The 21,382-nt window shown below is 48.1% G+C and overlaps 1 protein-coding gene across 1 annotated transcript; it reads left to right on the forward strand.

Moving 5' to 3' along the window:
- Positions 1-10,593: 10,593 nt before the first annotated feature.
- LOC121442036 lies at positions 10,594-18,728 on the forward strand. Its single transcript, XM_041643823.1, is given in 3 exon segments — positions 10,594-10,980; positions 13,029-17,936; positions 18,252-18,728. Coding segments are annotated over 3 exon segments (5,628 nt in total). The 3' UTR covers positions 18,585-18,728.
- The last annotated feature ends 2,654 nt before the right edge of the window (positions 18,729-21,382 follow it).

Here is a 21,382-nt window from a genome sequence, read left to right on the forward strand (position 1 = left end):
AAGGAACCCCTATACAAAGCTGGGAGCTGGGTGTGGTGGAGAGGAGCACATCCTCCCTAATTCCAGCACTTAGAATGCTGAGGCAGGGTGATGTGAAGTTCAAGGTCATACACAGACACCTCTATTTAAAAAAAAAAGAGGGCTGGAGAGATGGCTCAGTGGTTAAGAGCATTGCCTGCTCTTCCAAAGGTCCTGAGTTCAATTCCCAGCAACCACATGGTGGCTCACAACCATCTGTAATGAGGTCTGGTGCCCTCTTCTAGCGATCAGGCATACACGCACAAAGGATATTGTATACAAAATAAATAAATAAATAAATATTTAAAAAAAAATAAAAAAAGAAAAAAAAAGAAAAAGAAGAAAAGAAAGTATAATAAATAATATTTGTAAAGCATTCAAAGACAGTTCCGGTCAGCTCTCCAAGTAGTTGGCTTCCGTTTTACTAATCTCCACTGGTCATTTTACCCTGTCACAGGTCTCTAGATAAACCCAGTCTCTACTCCAAACACTAAAAACCTCCTACTTGAATGATGAGCTAAGGGTTTTGATAGTCAGGAGTAGGGGGTTTCCAAATGGGGTGTTTAGCAGGCAAATGGGCCCAGTTTCAAAAGTTGGTCATAAGGATGGCTTAAAACAAAGACATGGTTGTAAGGTAGTCAAAACAAGGCGGTCATGACAACTTTTTTGAAACAAAGGCATGGTTGCCATTTCCTGGAACAGGCAGTATCGAGCCATATGTGGCTAATGTTACATGTGAGACATAGCCCAATTCTTGAAAAAGAGAAATTTAATAATAACCAGGAATAAGTCTAGTTTGAGTTTACATCAGATGGGTTTCAAGACCAAGATGGAGGCAGGTTGTTTTTATCACAGTAGCCTTTTCACAGCCAGGAAAGAGTTTAGCCTGGGGAAACCTTCAGGCGTCTTATTAATTGAGATAAGATAGTCCAGTTTTTTTTAAATAAATGTGAAATTGAACATAGTAAGATCGCCCTCCCATCCCTGTTTGCGTCTTTCCAGTTCTCTCTTGAATCGGGCGTCAGACTTGGTCAACGGCAGGTGTCAGCAGCTGATGCATGTGTGTAGCCACGCCACTGTTCCATGGTCACTACACTAAGGCTCTCACAGTGCCAGGTGGCTTCTGTAACACAGGCTTTCTGTCCTATGTCTCAGTCTGTTTTCTGCTGCTATAACACACAGTTTATAAATAAAAGGCCTATTTACCTTCCTCTAGCCCTCATGTTCTCCCTCCCTCCATGCCCCCTCTCACTTTCTCTTGTTTTGTTTTTCAAGACAGTGTTTCTCTGTGTAGACCTGGCTATCCTGAAACTCACTCTATAGACCAGGCTGCCCCTCAAACCTACAGAGATCGATCTTCCTCTGCCTCCCAAGTGCTGGGATTGAAGGCGTGTACCACACCACCACCTGGTTCTCTTTTATTTTTTTTAAAGATAGGGTCTCATGTGGCTCAAGCTGATCTGAAACTCACTGTGTATCCAGGGATGACCTTGATTATCTGATCCTTCTGCCAGTCTCTCCTATTTTCCAACTGATGGGATACAGGCATGCACCACTGAAACATTGTCACACTTTTCCATGCATATAAAAAGATGCTCTATATGTGACAAAGGAGATGCAAATTGAACAATAATTAGATACCACTACATACACTGGAATGACCAAGATCTAGGACATTGACAGTACAAAACCCCAGGAAGAATACGGAGCTCATTCATTGCTGCTGGGATTGAAAAAGGGATACCTTTACTCCAAAAGACAGTTTACCAGGTGTGCGTGCGTGCATATGTGTGCGTGTGTGTGTGTGTGTGTGTGTGTGTGTATCCGGAGGAGAACATCAGATCATCCTGAAACTGAAGTTGCAGGTAGTTTTGAGCTGCCTAACTGTGGAGCTGGAAACTGAACTTGGGTCTTCTATAAGAGTGGTGAGCGCTCTCAGCCACCGAGGTCTCTCTCCAGGCCTCTGAGCAAATCTTAGACCAGAGAGTGCGGGTGATGAAGATAAGTCAGGGAAGGTTCATCAACTGCAGAAATTGGCCTTCTAGTGGAGGGTAGATCATGGGGAAGGCTGTGCACATGGGGAGTAGGGAGGATATGATATATCTTGGTTCCTTACCCTCATTTTACTATGAAACATATTTCTCAAAAAAAAAAAAATCTTTAAAAAAAGAAACCTCTGGCTACTGCAGCGAATTTTTTTTTCCTTTCTTGGACCATGGTTTATTTTTATTTTTACCTACTGGCTAGGCTCCTTTGACAACTGACTTTAGCATTTCTACACTCCAAAGCCAGACCCCAAATACAAGGAGGAAAACTGCTGAGGCAGAATGTCTTACACCAAGGTAACCTTATTGCCCCCAGCCGTCTCCAGGAAACCGCGTGGTGGCGCTCCAGAGATACAAGACTTGGTTAAGTCATTAGATATTACAGATGTGTTTCAGTGTGTTCTACAGTGGACTGAAGAATTGTCCCTGCCGGGCGGTGGTGGCACACACCTTTAATCCCAGCACTCAGGAGGCAGAGGCAGGCAGATCTCTGGGAGTTCGAGGCCAGCCTGGTCTACAAGAGCTAGTTCCAGGACAGGCTCCAAAGCTACAGAGAAACTCTGTCTCAAAAAACCAAAAACACTCTTGGGAGGCAGAGGCAGGCGGATCTCTGTGAGTTCGAGACCAGCCTGGTCTACAGAGCTAGTTCCAGGACAGGCTCCAAAGCCACAGAGAAACCCTGTCTTGAAAAAAAAAACAAAATCAAACATAAAAAACAAACAAACAAACAACAACAACAACAAAAAACTGTTCCATCTGCCTTCCCAGCCCCTCAGACAGGGTTTCTCTGTGTAGTCCTGTCTCTACCCTGGATATTCAGTCTGTAGATCAGGCTGACCTTGAACTCACAGAGATTCGCCTTCCTCTGCCTTCCAAATGCTGGGATTAAAGGCACACGCCACTACCACCACTTCTGTGCCCTTTTAAGCCTATCGTGAAAGGCACACAATCCATAATGGTATTATTCTGTTCATATCATCCAGATGAAAAACTGTTGATCACGTGAATAGAAATGTATGTTCACAGGTATACAGAAATATCGTTACTGGAAGAGTCAGGGCTTTTACCCACCCTCTCACTCCAGGTCAGGTGCTGAGTTTACTTGATAGGATTGTCCTGGCTTTGTCCTTGCCACAGCTCTCCATCTGTTCCTGAGGAGACGGATCCTGAACCCTCGCCAGACTTCTCAGTGCCAGGAAAGACCTGCTGATTAAGATGAAGAGATTAAGAAGATGGGGAGAGAGAGAGACAACTGCAACTGGGTTAAGAAAAGCACTTGGACTTCAGATGCAGAAATGAAACCTGAACCACCAGCTCCCCTCATGAGCCCTGGCAGTCCTGTGTTTTCCTGTATTTTGGGTCCCAAGATGCTCCACATAATCTCCTCACTGTCCAGACCTCAGATGATTATGTACAAAAATGATTCCAGCCAGTGTGGTGCGTTCACCCCACACCCCAGTTCTTTTCCTTCAAGTATGCTCAAAAGGAACAAGGATTCTCAAGTCACATCAGAGCAACGGGGCTCTGTCAAAATAACAGTCAAAATACTGTGACAGAACAGAACCGTCAGTTTTCCTAATTTTCAACACACTCAATGAAAAACACATCCTCCTAGCCAAGGAGTGGTGGTGCACACCTTTAATCCCATAACTGGGGAAGCAGAGGCAGGAAGATCTCTGTAGGTTTGAGGCCAGCCTCGTCTACAGAGTGAGTTCCAGGACAGCCAGAGCTAAACAGAGAGACTCTGTCTCGAAAGAAAGAAAGAAAGAAAGAAAGGAAGAAAGAAAGAAAGAAAACATCTTCCTGACAACTGAAGAGAAAGAATAAGTTTAGAACATGAGATTTTAATAATTTTTTTGTTTGTTTTTCAAGACAGGGTTTCTCTGTGTAGCTTTGGAGCTTGTCCTGGAACTCACTCTGTAGATGAGGTTGGCCTCAAACTCGGAGAGATCTGCCTCCCTCTGCCTCCTGAGTGCTGGGATTGAAGGCGTATGCCATGACCACCCTGCGAGATTTTAATAAAAAATATGAATATGATGTGGTATGTTCTTCTGTATATGTGTTTCTTTTATTGGTTGATGAATAAAGCTATCTGAGTCAATGGCTTAGCAGAATAAAGCCGGGTGGGAAATCAGGACAGAGATGTATAGGGAGAATAGGCAGAGTCAAAGAGATGCCATGTAGCCACCAAAGGAGAAAGATGCCTGCTGGACCCTTACCAGTAAGCCACAGCCTTGTGCCAATACACAGATTAATAGAAATGGCTTAATTTAAGATGTAAGAGTTAGTTAATAAGAAGCCAAAGCTATTGGCTAAGCAGTGTTGTAATTAATACAGTTTCTATGTGATTATTTTGGGTCTGGGCAGCCAGGATATGAACAAGCAGTCTCCGTCTACATGAATACATGTTCTAAAAAATACTTTGAAGAAAGAAAACATCTCAACTGATAGTGCAAAAAAAATAAAAATAAAAGGAAAGAAATATCACCTTATACAAAATTAACACACAACTCTCATCAAAAAGTTGATAAGAGTTTCCATACTCAGAGTTTTCAAATCCCTTATTCCTGAGGCTGGGGAGAGTGCTCCGCGGGTGAAGGCACTGGCTGCCAAACCTGACAGCTAAGGTTTGGTCTCCTGAGCCCACATGGTGAAGAAGAGGACCCATTCTCGTGAGTTGTCCCAAGCTCCGTGTGTGTATGTGCCATGGTGCCCACAAGTATGTACACACTCAGTAATAAACAAACAACAAATAGTTTAAAAATAAGGTGCCTATTGTTGGGTGCTGCACACATGCCAGGGCGCAAGCGTGGAGGTTGGAGGTCCATTTTTAGTAGTCATTCTCTCCTTCTACTGTGGGTTTCAGGGGCTTAACTGGGGTTGCAGCTTGTGAGGTGAGTTCTTTTTACTTGCTGAGCAATCTCCATGGCCTCCTCATGCTCATATGTGAAGCATCCTTGTTCTAGACAGAGTTTCTGTCCCACCAGCAGCTCCCAAGTAAAAACACTGAGGCTTGTATTAATTATAAATGCTAGTTCAACAGCTCAGGCTTATTACTAACTAGCTCTTACAACTTAAATTACCCTTTATCTATTAACCTACATCCTGCCACTGGGTTGTGGCTTTACCTGTCCTCCAAAGTCCTGCTATCTCTGTGGTTCCTAGTGACACTTCTGACTCTGTCCTTCTTTTCCCCAGAGTCCTCTCTGTCTGGTTGTCCCACCTATACTTCCTGCCTGGCTACTGCCCTCTCGGTTTTTTATTAGCCAATGAGAATAATACATATTCATAATGTACAGGATTATTCCACAGCATCTCGTTTTTTTTTTAATGTAACAGGACATGTAAGTCCAACAGGAAATAAAGTCTGTGAATCAGACAAACCTTTCAAAATAGATTCAGCCAATATAGGCAGAAAAAAGACAGAATAGGATTTTGACAACTATATTGGTTAAGATATGACGCAAGCACCTGGATGCCACTCAGGGTTATTCTTAATATGAAATGCATGCCTATCAAAAAGACAAGACTTTATTATCTTGAAACTTGAAGAGACAGGCCCAGGACACTTCCCATTAGGTTCCCAGGAGAACACACTTAAAATAAACCACGTGTCAAGTGATTGACTCCTAAATTAGCCAAAATATCATTTTGGGAGGTTTGTCCAGCCTTCTGGAACCTGCCATGGCAAACACTGCGGAGTTTCATCTGTGTGATATGCTCTTCCATCACCGTGTTCTTTTTGCTGTTATCCTCCAGCCTCGGAGCTTCTCTCTCATTGGCATCCCCCACCTCTCCCTCCCTTCCTCCTTCCCTCCCTTCCTTTTTCCCTCCCTCCCTCCCTCCCTTCCTCCCTCCCTTCCTTCTATGTTGGAGATTGAACCTATAGCCTGGATTATGCAAAGTAAGTACTCTACCACTGAGCTACAAACACAGCCCTGCTTTCTCTTTTTTGTTTTCTTTTCCTTTTGGCACTGAGGGTTGGATCCAGCGGAGCCCCTTGCTTTCAATGGCTTTACCTTGTGACTCTGTTTGGTCACCCTTGGGATCCTAAGCTCTCTGAACTGACATGGCTATGCTGTGTTTGTGAGTCTCCCTTCCTCCCTGTGGCTGTGGTTTCTGACTGTCAGGAGTGGGAAAACCGAGCTACCTTCTGATGTTGGGCAAGCTTTGAAGTGTGACTGACCTGGTAGAGCTCACTCCACGGTGCTGAGGCTGGGGCTTGACCAACATCACACACTTCTTTCTGCTTTCCATATTTCTCCCATTCCTTTCATTGTCTTTGCTGGGAGCCTTCCTTAAAAAAATCTCTTGCACACAGTCCCTGTCTCAGTATTTGCTTTCAGGACCCCGACCTAAGGGGAATAAAAGAGAAAGAAAGGAACCTTCTGAAATGACCCCTGCTGCTGTGTACAACCCAGAGGTATACATCGAAGTTCACCTGGAAGAAGCTTGGCTGACTCTCTGGCCAGATAATCGTTGACCATTGCTGTACAAGGACTTGTGGCTCTGGTGGAGCTGCAGGGAGGGCGTGGGCAAGAGCAATTTGCCTTCGACAGACAGCTTAGTAGGCGAAGTGCTTGTTGGGTGAGCATGAGCCCTGAGTTGGGATTGGCCAGTACCCATGGGAAAGGCCAGGTACAGAGGCACAGGCTTGTGTCATCCTAGCACTGGGGAGGTGGATCCGAGAGGGATCTCGGGGCTCAGTTTGCCTGACAAATTGATGAGCTCCAGGTTCGGGGGAGACCGACCTTGTTGCTAAAACAAAACAAAATGAAACAAACAAACAAACCAACAAACAAAAAAGAGGTGGAGAGTACTAGAGAAAAACACGTGCCATTGATGTCTGGCCCCTCCAGGCACTTTATACACACACACACACACTACACGTGCACACACACAATACACGTACACACACGATACATGTACCCACACAAACACACACATGAACATGAATATAAATACATACAACACACACAAATGATCATGCATATACACACAACACCCACACACAACACATACATGAGCATGCACATACAACACACACATATACTACCACCACACACATCAAACATACACTAACACACTAAATATAAAATGATAAAGCTGGGATCCCAGTTCAATTCCCAGCATCCACACAGTGACTCACAACCATCTTTAACTCTAATTTCAGGAGATCCAATGCCCTCTTTTGCATTCCAATGACAGTGTACATATGTGGTATACAGACATACATTCAGGCAAACACTATGCACACAAAATAAAAACAAACACAGTCTTGCGGGGTCTGGTGGCGTACACCTTTAATTCCAGCACTCAGGAGGCAGAGGCAGGTGGATCTCTGTGAGTTCAAGGCCAGCCTGGTCTATAAGAGCTAGCTTCAGGACAGGCCCCAAAGCTACAGAGAAAACTTGTCTCAAAAAACCAAAAACTAAAAACCAAAATTAAAACAAAAACAAACCACCAGCAACAACAACAAAATATCCCCCAAACAAAAAAGACACTATTTATTAGAAGCTTAAAAAATTGTGAAAGTAGAATACACGAGAATGATGGCAGGATAATAGGGAGAGTGAATGAACTCTTCCTGGGGAATATACATTTTTAGGGAATTTGGTAAGCATTAGTTTTATGCAGAACATGACCAATAAAGGATGCCTATTCTGATCACAATGACAAGCCTATGACAAGGTTGAGCTAATCAAAAGAAATGGAGGAACCAGAACAGAGGTCTGGGAATGTGTGATTAACTGAAGGCTGGAAAGGAACATTAGAGAGGAAAAACAGCAGAGCCAACAGAAAACAAACAGCAAGGTGGTACATTTAAGCCCAATCTTGCCAAACACTGCACTAACTGTAGGTAGAGCAAACACTTGAGTTAATAGGCAGAGAATATCAAACTAGATAAGAAGGACTCAAATGTATTCAGTCTTAAGTGACTTATTTCAAGTGAACAGATAAACTAAAAATAAGAGAATGGGAAAATGTATATTGTGTAGATATAATAAAATAATAATAAGAAATACAAACAGGAACAAGAACAAACAAGAAAGCCGCCGTGGTGATAAAGGTCAAATAAAATCAGCTTCAGGATAAGCTTGTTAGCAGACATAAGGAGAGGGTTTTTTCTTCTTCTTCGTTTCTGATTTTCATGTATCCCAGGCTGACCTCAAACTTGCTGTGTGGAGAACGACCTTAAACTTCTTTAAAAAAAAAAAGATACAAACAAATTTTATGCATATGGGTGCTTTGCCTGCATGTATATCTGTGTACCACATGAACACCTGGTGCCTGCCGAGGTCAGAAGAGGGCACTAGATCTCCTGGGACCGAGGTAGGGTTGGTTGTGAACCTAAACTCAGGTCCTTTGGAAGAATAGCCAGTGCTCTTAACTGCTGAGTGGCCCCTCCAGCCCCACCTTGAACTTCTGATCCCCTTTCTCCACTGGCGTGCTGGGATTAAAGGCGTGCACCACTACTGCCCAGCAATTCTAGGGTTTCTTACATGCTAGGCAACCACTTGGCCAACTGAGCCACCTCCTCAGTCCTGGGATTTAGATGTTTAAGAATAGGGAATTGGAAGGACTAGTTCTGTCTGAAGATCATCTCTGTCATGGGTCATCACAGTGTTTTCCCTCAGTCAGTCCAGACAGACAGCCCACCAGCGTGCATGTGTGTGTGCGTGCGTGCGTGCGAGCGTGCGTGCGTGTGTGTGTGTGTGTGTGTGTGTGTGTGTCTGAGTTCACGAGGATAGCCTTGAAGGCCAGAGGGCAACCTTGCTGTGATTCCTCGGGCACCCTTCATCTTTGTTTAACAAGTCAGGGGCTCTCACCGACCTGGAATTCTCTGAGTAAATTGGTTGGCCAGCAAGCTTCAGCGAGCCTCCTGTGTCTGCCTCTCCAGCCCTGGGATCCCAAGCATGTCACTGTGCCTGGCTTTTTAAAAACAGGTCTTGGTGACTGTAAAGCAAGAACTTTACTGACTGAACTATTGATGCGCTCTTGTCTTTTGGAGGCGTTTTCTCAACTGAGGTCCCCTCCTCTCACCTGACTTTAGCTTGTGTCAAGTAGACATAAAACCATCCAGTAGAGGGTCTTACCCTATAGCTCAGGCTGGCCTCAAACTCTTGACAATCCTCCTGCTTCAGCCTCTCCAGCAGTGGAATGATAGGTATAACCCACCAAGACCAGTTTATTGATGAAGATTTTAGCATCTGTCAGTCATCAAAGGACTAAGAGAACAACAACAACAACAAAAAAAATCAGCAAGGAGCTTGTGTTCATTAGTTGCCCTGTGGCTGGGCAGAATGCTGACAAAAGCAACCTAAGAGGGGGTTTATTTGGGGACAGGTCATCATGGCAGAGGAGTCACAGCCGCAGATCCTTGAAGCAGGGGGCTGGTCACATGGCACCTGTAGCCAAGAAGCAGAGAGCGTCGGATGAGAGCGACAGATGCCAGTGCAGGGCCTCCGCATATGGAGTAACGCCAACCACATGTTTTAGGATGGCTCTTTCTTCCCAACTCTATTAACTGATTGTGATACACCCTCACAGACATTCCTAGAGATCTTCTCCAGGATGATTCTAGATCCTGTGGCGTTGATCTGTATAAACAATCACAGATACAGAACACAGCATGTGATCCACCAGGCTGTACTTCCTGATGTTTCTGAAACTCTATGCCCAGTAACTGAAGAACAAACATTGGTCCCCAAGGCTCCATGACAAGCTGGGCTACAAAATGGGTCAAGAAAGCCTAAAGACTGGCATCCATATAGACTACATAGAGGTAGATTCCCTGACCACCATAGAACAACATTTTAAATAACAACACAGAACAAAGGAAGGAAGCCGGTCAATGGTGGCACATGCCTTTGGTCCCAGCACTCAGGAAGCAGAGGCAGGCAGATCTCTGAGTTTGAGGCTAGCTGTAACCTGGTCTACGAAGCGAGTTCCAGGACAGCCAGAGTTGTTACACAGAGAAACCCTGTCAAAATACAAACTAATTTTAATCCAAAGATAGGAGAAAAAATGAAAATGAACAGAAATAGCAAAACGGTAAACCAACAGTTGGGTGTGCTTGTACCCGCCTTTAGTCTCAGGGAGACAGAGGCTGGTAGGTCTCTGCGTTTCCTGGTCTACATTGTGAGTTACTAGACAAGCAAGGCTATGTAGAGTCTCTGTCTCAAAAAACAAAAACAAAAGGCAAACCAACAAAAGAAAATTAGTTTAACTTTTTGAAAAGATTGGTAAGGTTCATAAACTCCAGCAAGATTCAACAAAAGGAGGCAGGGGGATTGAGGCGAGAGAAGAGGGAAGGAGGCTGACGAGCACAGCAAAATCACCACACTCAGGAGGCTCAGGCGGAGGAATTGCGAGCCTGAGGCTTCATGATGAAAACCTGTCTCGAAAACTAAACCTGAACTAAACCATAACCAACATAAAAGGTCATTTGTCCCTTTTAGACTGTCATTGCAAGATTTTTGTATGTTTGAAATTATATCAAAATAAACATTTAAGCAAAGTGGAGAAAATGTGCAAGCCGACACTAACACGGGCCCCGAGCTTCCGTGCAGAGAGGCTGCCCTCTGCTGATGTGGCCACAGGAGCGGGAGGGCTGCCCTCTGCTGATGTGGCCACAGGAGCGGGAGGGGTGCCCTCTGCTGATGTGGCCACAGGAGCGGGAGGGCTGCCCTCTGCTGATGTGGCCACAGGAGCGGGAGGGCTGCCCTCTGCTGATGTGGCCACAGGAGCGGGAGGGGTGCCCGAAGGAAGGGAGTTACGGTTGGAGGAAAGGATGGACCTTAGCTGCACCACGACCTTGACTGGTCCTGGTCCCAGTGCACTTCCCTGCCGATCTCGGTGCCTACACAGGCTTATGCCACGTTCTCGTCACCTGGAGCGTTCTGACCTGCGTCGGGTTTCCACACACACCAGTTAGCATTCTCCCTTGAGATCTGTTTGTTTTACATCTTTCTGTATGTTATTTTATGTGGGGAGTGGAATGGGGGTGGGTGCCGCGCACACCGCCTCTCTGCGCTACCATACAGTTCGCAAGCTTTGGGCAAGGGGCTGGAGGCTGAAACATACAGAGACACGAACCTCTCGTCACTGGTAAGAAACCCCCTACTCAATAGCACCACGGAGGCTTATATACCCAACAGTCAGGTGGGCCAACAGGTGAAAACCTTATCCTCTGATCCTCAAGGCAAGGCAGCACGTGCTCGTGAAGCAGAGCTGGTAAACAACTTTGACACAGCTTTCAGTAACTCAAATCAGAAGGAAAGTAAAGATCTCTAGCAGAGAAGAGCAGCTGGAGGCCAGGACTCCAAATGGTCCCAACTGGTGGGTTGTAATGTGAGTGCCACACGGCAAGTGTGGAAGTCATAGGACAATTGAGAACATAGGTTCAGTCCTTCCAGAGTGTAGCATTGAACTCAGGTGGACAGTCCCAGCAGCAAACTCCTCTACCCACTGAGCCATCGCGATGGCCCTCCTTGGGATTTCTCCACACCAGCAACCCCTTGTGGGCCAACCTAAACACCACATAAAGGCATACCCAACTTGTAATACAGTGGAGGGAGAGGACAGAGCTTTCCAGGCAGAGAAGACAGGCGTTTAAATTTAGATACGTGGATGAAAGCGTGCCTCGTGCGGCATCTGAATCGGAAACAACGCAGAACCGTTCCTTTCTTCTAAAAGCCAACAGCTGCTCAGAGACGTGCAGGCTGAACCACTTCCTCCTGCTCAGAAATTCTCAGAGCGGCACACGCGCACACATACATATGGTTAGAACAAAGGAGCAAAACAAAAACTAGCTCATCAAGAATGCGCTCAGAGCAAGGGTTATATTTTAGGTGAGAGCTAGTGAGCCAGGGTGGAAGGAAGGTGGGAGAGGGGAAGAAACATTATTTTCTCTGGAGCAGTGGTTCAAACCTGTGACCTCAGCACGGGAGAAGTTGAAGCAGGAGGATTGGCCTGAATCAGAGGCCAGCGTGGGCAACAGAAGGACAGTTGGCAAGAAAGGAAAGAAAGAAAGAAAGAAAGAGAGAAGGAAAGAAAGAAAGAAAGAAAGAAAGAAAGAAAAGTTGGGGCTGGTGAGTGAAAGACCCCCACAGTATAGACAAACAGCTAAGCAGCAGCAATGCCAGGCTTAAACTTTGGAGCAACGCAAGTAACATTAGAGCAGGGAAGTTCGACTTGAGAACAAGGGCGGAGAAGCCAGGCAAGATATCTGCGGTCAGCCGGTCAGCCATCTGGCCCCAAGCGATAAGGAACCCGCAGCTGGCCTGCTCTAATGAGAACCTCCCGTTTGCTTAGGGAAACAGGATGCCTATAGTCAGCACATGTGCCCAACTTAGAATATCAGTAATTCACAGAAGAGACAACTCCCCCTATGAAAGATCCCAGCTTGGCTGCTGTAACGTCATTTCACAAAGCTTTTGATGAACGACTGTAAGTGCAGAGTAAGGTCAGGGTCCCTGGCTGCAAAACAGGATATTTATATCCATAGATTCGGGCAGGACATCAATTAACAGGATATCTGTTCCCATACATCTGTGCTGGGAGAGGAAAAACCACCTGTGCCCCTTGCCCCATTCCAACTGACCACTAACGATGCATTTGCTTCTGTAATCTGCTTCTGCTGCCCTCTTTCCTATAAAAAGACCTTCCCCCAGTCTGCAGGCGCGCTTTGTCTTTCGAGAGACTAAGTTGCCCCAGGTACCTGTGTACTGAATAAAGCCTCTTGCTGTTTGCATCCGAAGAGTGACTCGCTGTTCCTTGGGAGGGTCTCCTCAGCCTGAAAGACTGCCCACCACTGGGGTCTTTCATTTGGAGGTTCCACCAAGATTTGGAGACCCCTGCCCAGGGACCACCGACTCACCACCGGGAGGTAAGCTGGCCAGCACAATTGTTTTCTGTCTGTCTTCTGTCTTTTATGTTTGCGCCTGCGTTTGTACTGGTTAGCTAATCAGATTTGTATTTGGCGGACCCGGGGAGGAGCTGACGAGCTCGTACTCCCCACCGCAGCCCTGGGAGACGTCCCAGTGGCGTTTGGGGGCCCGATTCGTGGCCCATTTGCAGTTTGTGAGTCGCGTGGAACTGGGACTTTTGGGGGCTGCCCCACTGTCTGAGGGATTCTTGACTCTTTTGGGAGACGAGGAGCCCGGGTCCTCAAAGTCTCCGTTTGAATTCTTGCTTTCGGTTTTATGCCAAAGCCGCGCTGCAAGTTTCTGTGTCTGTCTAAGTTGTATTTTGTTTGTCTGTCTAATTGTTACTGTCACCGCGGTTGAGAGAATGGGCCAATCTGTAACCACCCCTCTAAGCCTGACTTTACAGCACTGGCGAGACGTCCAAGACATTGCAAATAACCAGTCAGTGGACGTCCGGAAGAGACACTGGGTAACTGTCTGTTCCTCGGAATGGCCCACGTTCAATGTGGGCTGGCCAAGGGATGGTACTTTTGACATCAATGTTATCTTACAGGTAAAGGCTAAGGTGATGGATCCTGGCCATCACGGGCATCCAGACCAGGTCGCGTATATCGTGGTCTGGGAGGCGATGGCTTATGACCCACCGCCCTGGGTCAAGCCTTTCGTCACCCCGAAACCCCCTATCCTTACCCCCTCTGCACCTGCCTTACCCCCTCCACTCCTTCCCACCCCAACGGGACCTCCGCCCCACTCCTCCCTGTACCCAACCCTCACCAAATCCCCGGTGCCCAAGCCCCCTCCTCCAAAAGTCTTGCCCCCAGATGATGACCTACTGATGGACCTCCTCACGGAGGGCCCTCCCCCATATCAGGAGCCAGCTCCACGGACTCCGAATGAGGCTGACTCAACTGAAAGAAAAGAAGAACAAGCAGCGCCGGCCTCTGCTGGTCCTTCTCCGATGGCCACACGCCTGAGGGGACGAAGAGACCAGCTGCATGCAGCGGATACAACCTCCTCACAGGCATTCCCTCTTCGCACGGGAATGAACGGCCAACTGCAGTACTGGCCATTCTCCTCCTCAGACCTCTACAACTGGAAAAATAATAACCCTCCTTTTTCTGAGGACCCCTCTAGGTTGACTGCTCTGATTGAATCTATTTTGATTACCCATCAGCCTACATGGGACGACTGCCAACAGCTGCTGCAGACCCTGCTGACTTCGGAGGAACGGCAGAGGGTCCTCCTGGAAGCCCGGAAGGAAGTCCGGGGACCTGATGGCCGCTCCACCCAATTGCCTAATGAAATAGATTCTGCCTTTCCCCTTGAACGCCCCTCTTGGGATTTCACCACGGTGGAAGGTAGGAATCACCTAGCCCTCTATCGCCAGTTGCTCATAGCGGGTCTCCACAGGGCGGCTCGACGCCCAACGAATTTGGCTCAGGTAAAGCAGGTTATACAGGGGTCAGAGGAAACTCCCTCTGCGTTCCTTGAGAGGCTCAAAGAGGCTTACCGCAGATATACTCCCTATGACCCTGATGACCCCGGACAGGAGACCAATATCTCCATGTCTTTTATTTGGCAGTCAGCTCCAGATATCAGACGCAAACTGGAGCATCTAGAGAACCTCAGGGAAAGCTCACTCAGGGATCTGCTAAAGGAAGCAGAAAAGATTTTCAATAAGAGGGAGACTCAGGAAGAGAGGGAGGACCGCCTCAGGAGAGAAGCAGAGGAACGAGAGGACCGCTTCAGAAAAGAAGCCGAGGAAAGGGAAAAAGAGAGGGACCGCAAGAGACATAAGGAAATGAGTAAACTTTTGGCCACCGTAGTGTCAGGGCAAAGACAGGATAGACAGGAGGGAGACAAAAGAAGGCCACCCCTTGACAAGGACCAATGCGCCTACTGTAAAGAAAAGGGGCATTGGGCAAGGGATTGTCCCAAGAACTCGAGGGGACCCAGGAGACCAAGACCTTCTCAGACCTCCCTCCTAGCTCTGGACGACTAGGGAGATCAGGGCCAGGAGCCTCCCCCTGAGCCCAGGATAACCTTAGATGTTGGGGGGCAACCCGTCACCTTCCTAGTTGATACCGGAGCTCAACACTCGGTGCTAACCCGGGACCCCGGACCCCTGAGTGACAAGTCTGCCTGGGTCCAAGGGGCCACTGGTGGAAAACGATACCGATGGACCACAGATCGCAAGCTTCACCTAGCAACTGGTAAGGTGACTCATTCTTTCCTCCACGTGCCTGACTGTCCATATCCGCTCCTAGGAAGGGACTTGCTCACAAAATTAAAAGCCCAAATTTACTTCAAGGAAACCGGAGCACAGGTAGTTGGCCCTCAGGGACAACCCTTACATGTGCTGACTCTCAGCCTAGAAGATGAATATAGGCTGCATGAAAAAGACAGTACCACTGCGGCCCCCACTGAGGCTTATTGGCTGGATCGCTTTCCCCAGGCATGGGCAGAAACCGGGGGAATGGGGCTGGCCAGACAGCAGCCCCCTCTAGTGGTAAGCCTCAAGACAACTGCTACTCCTGTCTCGATTAAACAGTATCCCATGTCTCACGAGGCAAGGGAAGGAATAAGGCCTCACATCAAAAGGCTTCTTGACCAGGGAATATTAGTCCCCTGCCGGTCCCCTTGGAATACCCCCTTGCTGCCCGTGAAAAAGCCAGGGACTGGGGACTATAGACCTGTGCAGGATCTAAGAGAGGTCAATAAACGGGTGGAAGACATACACCCGACAGTTCCTAACCCCTACAATCTGTTAAGTGGACTATCACCCTCATATACTTGGTATACCGTCCTGGACCTCAAGGATGCATTCTTCTGCCTGAGACTGCACCCCAGAAGTCAGCCCATATTTGCCTTTGAATGGAAGGATCCTAAACTGGGGATTTCAGGACAGCTGACCTGGACCAGGTTGCCTCAGGGTTTCAAAAATAGCCCCACCCTGTTCGATGAGGCCCTACACCGAGACTTAGCGGATTTCAGGGTGAGGCATCCTGGCCTGATGCTGTTACAGTATGTTGATGATCTCTTGTTAGCTGCTACTTCGGCTCAGGACTGTATAAAAGGAACTGAGGCATTACTACAAGCCTTGGGGGATCTAGGGTACCGAGCTTCTGCCAAAAAGGCCCAAATATGCCAACGGCAGGTCACCTACCTAGGGTACCAAATCAGAGAAGGACAGAGGTGGCTAACGGAGGCCAGGAAAGACACAGTTATAAAAATCCCTACACCCCGGACACCCCGCCAGCTGAGAGAGTTTCTAGGGACAGCGGGATTCTGCCGGCTCTGGATCCCCGGATTCGCGGAACTGGCAGCCCCTTTGTACCCACTGACTAAGCAGGGGGTGATGTACTCATGGGGATCGGATCAGGACGAGGCTTTTCAGAAAATCAAACGGGCTCTGCTCACAGCCCCAGCCTTAGGCCTCCCTGACCTGACTAAGCCTTTTGATTTGTTTGTCGATGAGAAGCAAGGATATGCAAAAGGGGTCTTGACCCAGAGGCTGGGGCCCTGGCGGCGGCCAATAGCCTACCTATCCAAGAAATTGGACCCCGTGGCCACAGGATGGCCCCCATGCCTCAGAATGGTAGCAGCAGTGGCAGTCCTCACCAAGGACGCTGGCAAACTGACTATGGGCCAACCTTTGACCATCCTGGCCCCACACGCAATTGAGACTCTAATCAGACAACCCCCAGATCGCTGGCTCTCCAATGCCCGCATGACCCATTATCAGGCCATGCTCCTGGACTCGGACCGAATCCATTTCGGACCAGTGGTGGCGCTCAATCCTGCAACCCTGCTACCACTCCCAGAGGAGGGGGAGACGGACCAACACGACTGTCTCGAGATCCTTGCGGAAATGCACGGGACCAGACCGGACCTGACGGATCAACCCCTCCGGGATGCGGATGTCACCTGGTACACTGACGGCAGCAGCTTTCTGCGGGAAGGTGAGCGAAAGGCGGGTGCAGCGGTAACCACGGAGACCGAGGTGATCTGGGCACAGCCTCTGCCTGCGGGGACTTCTGCGCAGCGAGCAGAGCTTGTCGCCTTGACACAAGCTTTGAGGATGGCAGAAGGTAAGAAGCTCAATGTCTATACTGACAGCCGATATGCTTTTGCCACTGCTCATGTTCATGGGGAAATATACAGAAGAAGAGGGCTACTGACTTCAGAAGGAAAGGAAATTAAAAATAAAACAGAGATCTTAGCCTTGTTAAAAGCTTTATTTCTGCCTCGGAAACTGAGCATTATACATTGCCCAGGACACCAGAAAGGAGACAGCCCTGAGGCTCGAGGAAACCGGCTGGCTGATGAAGCCGCCAAACAGGTGGCCCTGCAGGCTCCGCTAGCCATACTGCCCATGCACCAAGATAAGAGAGACCCCCTCAAATATGATGAGGAGGATCTAAAGCTCCTGGCAGACATGGGAGCGGAGCAGGACCAGAAAACGGGCGAATGGACATGGAAGGGAAAAACAGTGATGCCGATGGCATACACTTATAAGATGCTTGATTACTTACATAAATTGACCCATCTAAGCCCCCGAAAGATGAAAACTTTGTTAGACCGGCAGGAAACTTTTTGCTATTTACTGGGGCGAGACAGCATCCTCCAAAAAGTTATGGACAAATGTAGAGCATGTGCACAGGTAAATGCAGGAAAAACCAAGGTGGGACAGGGGGTGCGAATCCGCGGACATCGACCAGGAGTACAATGGGAAATTGACTTTACTGAAATAAAACCAGGCATGTATGGATACCGGTACTTATTGGTATTTGTGGACACCTTTTCGGGATGGGTGGAAGCCTTCCCGACCAAGCATGAGACCGCAAAAATTGTGACCAAAAAGCTGCTGGAAGAAATCTTCCCCAGGTATGGCATGCCCCAAGTGCTGGGCACTGATAATGGACCTGCCTTCGTCTCCCAGGTAAGTCAGTTGGTGGCCAAGCTATTGGGGATTGATTGGAAATTACATTGTGCATACAGACCCCAGAGTTCAGGACAGGTAGAAAGAATGAATAGAACTATTAAGGAGACTTTGACCAAATTAACGCTTGCAACTGGCACTAGAGACTGGGTGCTCCTACTACCCCTAGCCCTCTACAGAGCTCGCAATACACCAGGACCCCACGGGCTCACACCTTTTGAAATACTATATGGGGCGCCCCCGCCCTTCATTAATTTCTTTGACTCCAACATTTCAGGCTTTGCTAATAGCCCCTCTCTGGAAGCTCATTTACAGGCACTCCAGATCGTGCAGAGAGAGGTCTGGAAGCCACTCGCTGCAGCCTATAAGGAACAATTAGACAGACCAGCGGTACCTCACAGCTACCAGATTGGCGATACAGTTTGGGTCCGCAGACATCAGACTAAGAATCTGGAACCCCGCTGGAAAGGACCCTACACCGTGCTGCTAACCACTCCAACGGCACTGAAAGTTGACGGCATCGCGGCCTGGGTCCACGCCTCCCACGTAAAAACAGCTCGTACAGAAGGAGATACAGCAGAACCACTATGGAGGGTCCAGCGCTCTCAAAACCCTCTAAAGATAAGACTTACCCGGGGGCCCCATTGACTGGTTTATGGATCTTGTTGGGACTAGGGATGATAGTCCGGGGAGACAGCCCTCACCTGGTACGCTCCCTAAAATGGCAGGTATTGTCCTCGGTCGGAGAAGTTGTCTGGGAAATTCAGGCAAACCATGCGATAGACACCTGGTGGCCCCCACTTACGCCGGATTTCTGCCAGCTTGCAGCAGGATCAGAGATATGGGATATTCCTGATTTGCTACCTACACAGTTAAAGGACCGGGCAGGCAGCCGCTTTTCTCCTGGGGGAAAATTCGGCTGCGGAAGCCCTGAAGGAAGATGCTTCCTGGGGTAATTGGATTTCTATGTCTGTCCCCGGGATGGGCGGGAGCGAGACCAGGTCCGACGCTGTGGAGGATGGGAAAGCTTATTCTGTAATGCCTGGGGATGTGAAACAACCGGGGATGCGTTTTGGAAGCCTAGCTCCTCATGGGACTGGATCACTGTTCATAAGAACTACACCTCCCCTAGGGAGTGTTCCGCAAAGAATACTGGAAAATGTAAAGGCAACCCCACCTGCCTGCCCTTAAACATCACCTTCACCCCCCGAGGTCGAGCATCAGGGCAGTCTAACTGGATGACAGGGAGGACTTGGGGCCTCCGATGGTACTTCCCAAACAGAATGACTAAGAAGGACCTAGGTGCCATCTTCACTATAAAACTAAAAGTGGAAACGGCCCGCCAAGCAGTTGGTCCTAATCTAGTTATTTCTGACCAAAGACCCCCATCACAGCCCGGCCAGGCAGTGCTCCCAGAAGCTCCCCTCAATGTACCAGCCACCCCATCAACTGCTTCTACCCCACTCACAGCCTCCCCGACTCCCTACCAATCCGGGACCGGGGACAGGTTACTTGATTTAGTCCAGGGGGCATATCTAGCCTTAAATGTGACAGACCCCAATAAGACCCAGGAATGTTGGCTATGCTTGATTTCCAGACCCCCCTATTATGAAGGGATAGCAGTGACAGGTACCTATGTCGTATATAACTCGCCACCCACACAGTGCATCGGTCTTCCCCAGCACAAACTAACCCTGTCGGAGGTATCAGGAAAAGGACTCTGCATGGGAACGGTCCCAAGCTCTCATCAAGCTTTATGCAATACTCGACAGCCCGTCCCATCCGGTTATTATTTAACCGCACCAAGCGGTACCTACTGGGCTTGTAGCACTGGGATCACCCCTTGTCTATCAACAACTGTACTTAACCTGACCTCTGATTACTGTGTTTTAGTTGAATTATGGCCTAAAATTACATATCATGATCCTGAATATATTTACAGTCATTTTGAAGGGAGACCTCGATTCAAACGAGAACCAGTATCCCTTACTTTAGCCCTGCTGTTAGGAGGACGAACTGCAGGAGGTATAGCAGCAGGGGTAGGAACTGGTGCTTCTGCCCTTGTAGCTACCAGCCAATTCAGACAGCTTCAAGCGGCAATGCATACGGACATCAAGGCCTTAGAAGAATCAGTCAGCACCCTTGAGAAATCCCTAACCTCTCTGTCAGAAGTGGTGCTGCAGAACCGCAGGGGGCTTGATATATTGTTCCTGCAAGAAGGAGGCTTATGCGCTGCCCTGAAAGAGGAATGTTGTTTTTATGCAGACCATACTGGCCTAGTCAGAGACAATATGGCAAAACTGAGGGAAAGACTTAAGCAGAGACAGCAGTTGTTCCAGTCAGAGCAGGGATGGTTTGAAGGCTGGTTCAAAAGGTCTCCCTGGTTTACCACCTTGGTTTCCTCCATCATAGGCCCCCTAATCGTTATACTTTTAATCTTGCTTTTTGGGCCTTGTATCCTAAATCGCTTGGTCCAATTCATGAAGGACAGGCTGTCTGTCATCCAGGCTCTGGTCCTGACACAACAGTATCATCAGCTTAGACAGTTTGATCCCGAAGACATGGATACCACAGCTAAATGAATAAAGGGTTTTATTCAGTTGATAGAAAAAGGGGAGGGTGAAAGACCCCCACAGTATAGACAAACAGCTAAGCAGCAGCAATGCCAGGCTTAAACTTTGGAGCAACGCAAGTAACATTAGAGCAGGGAAGTTCGACTTGAGAACAAGGGCGGAGAAGCCAGGCAAGATATCTGCGGTCAGCCGGTCAGCCATCTGGCCCCAAGCGATAAGGAACCCGCAGCTGGCCTGCTCTAATGAGAACCTCCCGTTTGCTTAGGGAAACAGGATGCCTATAGTCAGCACATGTGCCCAACTTAGAATATCAGTAATTCACAGAAGAGACAACTCCCCCTATGAAAGATCCCAGCTTGGCTGCTGTAACGTCATTTCATAAAGCTTTTGATGAACGACTGTAAGTGCAGAGTAAGGTCAGGGTCCCTGGCTGCAAAACAGGATATTTATATCCATAGATTCGGGCAGGACATCAATTAACAGGATATCTGTTCCCATACATCTGTGCTGGGAGAGGAAAAACCACCTGTGCCCCTTGCCCCATTCCAACTGACCACTAATGATGCATTTGCTTCTGTAATCTGCTTCTGCTGCCCTCTTTCCTATAAAAAGACCTTCCCCCAGTCTGCAGGCGCGCTTTGTCTTTCGAGAGACTAAGTCGCCCCAGGTACCTGTGTACTGAATAAAGCCTCTTGCTATTTGCATCCGAAGAGTGACTCGCTGTTCCTTGGGAGGGTCTCCTCAGCCTGAAAGACTGCCCACCACTGGGGTCTTTCAGTGAGATGCTTATAGTGGTTTGTAAAGGAGCCTTATACCAAATCTAAAAAACCTGAGGCCAGTCCAGAGGATCCACATAATAGAAGAGAACCTATT

The sequence above is a fragment of the Microtus oregoni genome, unplaced genomic scaffold (genome assembly GCF_018167655.1).
Source record: "Microtus oregoni isolate MIOR12 unplaced genomic scaffold, Mior012 000000F_ref0000247, whole genome shotgun sequence".
Classification (NCBI taxonomy): Eukaryota; Metazoa; Chordata; class Mammalia; order Rodentia; family Cricetidae; genus Microtus; species Microtus oregoni.